The sequence below is a fragment of the Rhinoderma darwinii genome, chromosome 7 (assembly GCF_050947455.1).
Source record: "Rhinoderma darwinii isolate aRhiDar2 chromosome 7, aRhiDar2.hap1, whole genome shotgun sequence".
In the NCBI taxonomy this organism is placed as follows: Eukaryota; Metazoa; Chordata; class Amphibia; order Anura; family Rhinodermatidae; genus Rhinoderma; species Rhinoderma darwinii.
This window is the reverse complement of record NC_134693.1, coordinates 122,130,197-122,136,196: the sequence shown is the minus strand read 5'-3', so window position 1 is coordinate 122,136,196 and position 6,000 is coordinate 122,130,197. Positions and strand designations below refer to the sequence as shown.

At 42.5% G+C, this 6,000-nt stretch overlaps 1 protein-coding gene across 2 annotated transcripts in view; it reads right to left on the bottom strand.

The window, feature by feature from the left end:
• Nucleotides 1-358: 358 nt before the first annotated feature.
• APPL1 (adaptor protein, phosphotyrosine interacting with PH domain and leucine zipper 1) overlaps nucleotides 359-6,000 on the bottom strand; it is a 32,658-nt gene continuing 27,016 nt past the window's right edge. The window contains exons 20-22 of one of the 2 annotated variants that reach the window (XM_075833922.1): nucleotides 3,816-3,866; nucleotides 3,632-3,736; nucleotides 359-1,824 (exon numbers count right to left, since the gene is read on the bottom strand). In XM_075833922.1, the coding sequence (XP_075690037.1) occupies nucleotides 1,675-1,824; nucleotides 3,632-3,736; nucleotides 3,816-3,866 (306 nt within the window). In that variant the 3' untranslated portion in view covers nucleotides 359-1,674. The remainder of the gene's footprint in view (nucleotides 1,825-3,631; nucleotides 3,737-3,815; nucleotides 3,867-6,000) is intronic. The other variant, XM_075833923.1, reaches the window with a different exon arrangement.

The window sequence follows — 6,000 nt, the reverse complement described above, 5'->3', positions numbered from 1 at the left end:
AGACAAGAGCTGTAGTTTAATTCCACAGAGCTAACCTTATATAAAACCTCCAAGTACTAAAGACGGTCATCGGGAGCCCACTTTAACATACAAGTGTTGTGGCACCTCAGAGTTGCAGTTTTCGACACTCCCATTCATCTGTATGGAGAGCGACAGCACGTGCGGATTCTGCTCTCTGGCCAAGAATGAGGATCTGGGGCCCTTGTTCTCAGGACCTCCACAACCTGTCAGATTGACGGGCCATAAAAGAAAAAAAAATTTGATAATGTGACAAACCCATAAATCTAGACAGGTTTCCATTTAAGAAGGGCGCACACCCTAAGAAACATCGCTTACAAATTCAAGAAAACTGCTGAAATCCTCACAAATGTTATTATTTCTGTAGGTTTGAAGGACTGGAGATAGAGTAGAGATCATGTATCAGACACTTTCTGAACATGCGGGCAGTAATCCTATTGAGAAATACTACATTAGCCCCCACCCCAGCCTAAAATGGCTGATAACAGAGAACAACAGATTGCATAAAAACGGCACCAAAAAATATGATACATTTTAGGTTTATTGTCCCTTGCAGCGGTCCCCAACCTTTTGCGAAACTTCAACTTCCGGCATGATGAGAGTTGTAGTTTTTCGAGAGCTGGAGGGTCACAGGTTGGAGACCGCTTCTTTAGCACACCTTTTTTACCATCAGTTACGGAGATACAATGGCAAAAAAATATGTTGTTGTCTCGAAATGATACCCATTTAACCCCTTCATGTTAGAAGTGAGGAAGTTGTTGCTATTACTGCTTCCACATTCCTACACAGGAGTCTGGGAAAGCGGGGGAATCACACCAGTAAGAGGCATATTCGCAGCCATATTGAATGTCACCCTGGGGAGATTTATTGAAGTAGTTTTCATGGCAACCAATCAGGTTGCTGCTTTCATTTTCCCAAGGACCTCAGAAAAACGAAAGATGGAATCTGATTGGTTGTTATGGGCAACTACTTCACTTTTGCTTTGTGACAGACATGAAAAATGTCATAAGTCACATCTGCAGTTGATCTATTTTTGGCAGCTAATGCCGGACTCTAGTGCAAGTCATCAGAATGAGGAGTTCACACACATACATATATATATATATATATATATATATATATATATAAAAACTGCAATTACTACAGATTTACATAAACTTTACATCACGTAAAGTGGTTTTCTACGACTTAAACATTGATGCCCTGATCTCGGGATGTGATAGGACATCAATGTTTAAGTCCTGAAAAACCCCTTTAAGACATGATAACCCATTCAATAAACCAATGTTTCACAACAGAAATGGCGACCAACGGTAAATGAGTAGAAAAGCAGAATGAGGTCAATTTCTCAAAGATATTTCTAAATAAGCGAGAACCCAAAACTACTGAGACCCTAGATCTTCAGTCGGTTTGTGAGGATTTCTTAAAAAAAAATAAAAAAAAGTCAAGATGCCACGCAAGTTAAATCACCGGTCCACGAATCGTGGCCAAAATTGAAAGGAGTGTAACGCACTCCCGCATATGTTAACTAAAAGGTATTCATAATAATTATAAAAGAGCTCCGGTTACTTCTGTCTCACATGCTTCGTGTGCCATACAAATGGTACATCTGCCATACAGATGATTACGTCGCCAAGTCTCTGCTTGTGTCCGATCTCACGCCTCCGATTCCCCTTTCTTTTTTCCATCTTCGCTGTGGTCACCATCCTCTAATTGGTTGGCGCTAAGAACGACAAACTGTCCCTCTGTGCCCGTCTGGTTGGGTCTGTTGGAAGCGGCTATCAACCGACTCTGCTCTTCCAAGTCCTGAAACAATAAATACAATAAATTGATATTTTGGGTTTTGCACTGAGCCCTCACAAGAGGCGAATACTTCCCAATTTATAGAGATCACTTCACATGTGAGGATCACACCACTGACAATAAGTGATCACTCAGCTCCTCCCCCGACACATCAGAGAGCATGCTCACTACACTCTCCCATAGATGTCAATACGTAGTTTTTTTTACTTTGTTTTTTTAAAGGGAACCTGTCACCAGCATTTCACCTATTAAACCAGCAATACCTGGTGGTAGTGGGTGAAAAATCATTTCTATATAACCTACAATTGTCTTCTTAGTCGGCTCTGTAGCTTTAGTATTCAGTTTTTTAATGTTCCCACAACGTATGCTAATGAGCAGAAAAGAGTCATATCTTCTCTTGAAAAGAGTCAAACCTTCGTTTGAAAAAAGTCATATTTTCATTCCTCAAGTCTTTCCGCGCTTCCCCGGCCTCCTTACTTTTGATTGACAGCTCCTCGCCTTCCCCCAGCACACAAAATCCTGCACTTGTGCATTGATGTCCTCTTCTGGTATGTGCGCACAAAGGAACGCCGGATTATTACGATAAAAAGCGCAAAATGTTTGCAGACCATTATTTACAGTCGGGGGAGGAGTTTAGGAGAGGGGATAATGGCAATGAACTTTTGATAGCAGCGGCCAGTGAGGGATAAGTAAAGATCAATAGGTGAAATTCTGGTGACAGGTTCCCTTTAAGTTCGGGTGTCTGCAGTAAAGCAAATGTCTGGAACTGCTGTTGCAGCAGCTCAGTCAAGATGGCTGCCCCCACAATCATGTAAAGAATACTGAACAGAAATCATAAACAATCAGAAAATGTAAAAAAAAGTGGGATTCGAAAAAAATAAATAAATCATAATAATGTACCGGCATAAGGTTATATTCACACAATGTAGACTTGCATGCATTTATAAGCCTAAACCAGAATTGGATCTAGTAGAGGAGACCTATAAGGCCTTCCTTTATATATTCCTTCTGTTAAGGTTCCGTTCCTGGTTTTGGCTTTAAAAAAGACCAAAAAAAAACAAAAACCTGCAAAATCTGCACTGTGTGAACAAGGCCTTAGTGTATACTTTGCAGATTTTCCATTCGAATTTGTGGGCAGAAAATCTGCACAGAGTACATGGATAGATTGACCTGAAGTGCGGATTATAAATCCGCAAAATGTCCATTTATGCAGAGAATTTGCTGGGCAATTTTTGCAGAAATTCCCTTTTAGAGTTCAATGGGGAAGTGACGTTTCACATCAAATGTCATGGTTTGTGGAATTTACTGCGATTACTCTGCGTATTCACAGCAGATTCCGCAGGTTAAAGAGAAAAAAAAAAGAAGCCTGTACTGACCTCTCACGGCATTCCCATTACAACGCGTCCCTGCTCTCCCGGCTGCCCCGGTGATGTTTCATCACCCGTGACCCCCCCTGCAGCCAGTCACATGTGAGGAAACGGCATCACATGAGAGCGCCTGCACACAGAGCTGCTGGAAGAGCAGGGATGCGTTGCTATGGCAACGCCCAGAGAGGTAAGTAAAGGCTTTTTAAAAAATTTCTAGCGTACATTTTACGCAGCGGAAAATCCGTCCGAATATACACACACCATCTGGCGCAAGTATTCGGCCGGGTTTCCCTGCATGTTCGGGGTCACATATGCTGCAGATTTTTCTGCAGTGTATACACCCTGTGTGAACATACCCTAGATAAAAAAATGAAATAAGACGATGCATTCATATCGTGCCCCTCACCCACTGGACCCATTATATGAAGAACCCCTCCACCCACCTTTACTTCTGTTACCTTTTCTATCTGTTTCTGTTTACTGATTTCTTTCTCTTGTTTTTCCTTTACTTTCTCAATCTCCTTTTGCTTTTCAGAAGCTCGTCGGTCCTTGAAGATCAACAATAAGATGATGTGGGTTTATAAAGAAACGGTAGGCATGGATTGCTAAGAACATAGATTCACTTACAAGCTCGGCATGAAGCGCGATCTGTTTGGCCAGGCCAACCGAGTCACAAATCTGTGGACAGATGGAGAAAATTAGGTCCATTCTGTGTGGAGAATGTATTTATGTATTAATCCCACACAGGTCTAACATGAATGAGGCTTTATTAACCCCTTCCCCCTGCTTGCATTCTGGGCCCTAATGTCCAAGCCATTTTTTACATTTTTCCATTGTCACATTCGAAGAGCTGTAACTTTTTTATTTTTGCGTCGGCATAGCTGTATAAGGTCTTGTTTTTTTGCGGGACGACTTGCAGTTTTTATTGGTACCATTTGAGAGTAGATGCGACTTTTTGATCACTTTTTATCACATTTTTTTTAAGTCAGGATTAACAGAAAACAGCAATTTTTCCATTGTTTTTTATTTTATTTTTTACGGCGTTCACCGTGCGGGTTAAATAATGTAACAGCTTTATAGTCGGGGTCAATACGGACGCGGCGATACCAAATATGTGTAACTTTTTTGCTTTATTGTAGTTTTTTTTAATAGTAAAGCATTTTGTAAGGGGAAAAGCTGGGTTTTTCATTTTTTTTGTTTCACTTTTTTTTTTTTTATTAACTTTATTAAACTTTTTTACTTTTTTACTAGTCCCACTAGGGGACTTCACTATCCTCCGATCGCTATTATAATACACTGCAATACTTTTGTATTGCAGTGTATTACTGCCTGTCCGTTTAAAACGGACAGGCATCTGCTAGGTCATGCCTGCGGCATGATCTAGCAGGCATTCGCTGCAGGCAGACCTGGGGGTCTTTATTAGACCCCCGGCTGCCATAGAAGACACAGACACTCGGCGATTTTATCGCCGGGTGTCAGTGAGATGAGAGGGAGCTCCCTCCCTCTCTCCAAAACCACTCAGATGCGGTGCTCGCTATTGCGCACCGCATCTGAAGGGTTAAACTGGTGAGATCGATACTAATATCGATCTCACCCGGCAGAGCAGGGACGCCCCCAGCCCTCAGCTGCTCCCTGCTCTGTTTACTTTATTCTACAGCAGCGACGTAGAATAGCGGCGCTCTAGAATAAAGCCCACTAATGACCGCCGTAAAAAGACATATCGGCGGTCATTAAGGGGTTAATCCCCTGTGCTCCGGTGTCTCCTCCTGCCGCCCTTCTCTACCTCTATTGTTTCCACATGCGTCTTTACAGTAACCTATTGATCAGTCAAGGAAAAGTCAGAGAAAACTTACAAAGACGGCACCAGGAAGAGAGAATCAGAGGATATACTGTATCCAAACAATGACAGGCGGTAGATTTACTTTAAAGAGGCTCTGTCACCAGATTTTGCAACCCCTATCTGCTATTGCAGTAGATCGGCGCAGCAATGTAGATAACAGTAACGTTTTTATTTTTAAAAAAGGAGCATTTTTGGCCAAGTTATGACCATTTTTTAGTTATGCAAATGAGGCTTGCAAAAGTCCAAGTGGGCGTGTTTAAAAGTAAAAGTCCAAGTGGGCGTGTATTATGTGCGTACATCGGGGCGTTTTTAATACTTTTACTAGCTGGGCGTTCTGATGAGAAGTATCATCCACTTCTCTTCAGAACGCCCAGCTTCTGGCAGTGCAGATCTGTGACGTCACTCACAGGTCCTGCATCGTGACGGCCACATCGGCACCAGAGGCTACAGTTGATTCTGCAGCAGCATCGGCGTTAGCAGGTAAGTCGATGTAGCTACTTACCTGCAAACGCTGATGCTGCTGCAGAATCATCTGTAGCCTCTGGTGCCGATGTGTCCTCGCTCGTCCGACACGATGCAGGACCTGTGAGTGACGTCACAGCGTGATCTCTGGAGAACACGGCTGTGTCTGCACTGCCAGAAGCTGGGCGTTCTGAAGAGAAGTGGATGATACTTCTCATCAGAACGCCCAGCTAGTAAAAGTATTAAAAACGCCCCGATGTACGCACATAATACACGCCCACTTGGACTTTTGCAAGCCTCATTTGCATAACTACAAAAATGGTCATAACTTGGCCAAAAATGCTCGTTTTTTAAAAATAAAAACGTTACTGTAATCTACATTGCAGCGCCGATCTGCTGCAATAGGAGATAGGGGTGGCAAAATCTGGTGACAGAGCCTCTTTAAGGAAGAACTACCGGTGTTATATAAAACATGAGAAACGTCAGCTTTTAATAGCATGCAAACACAAA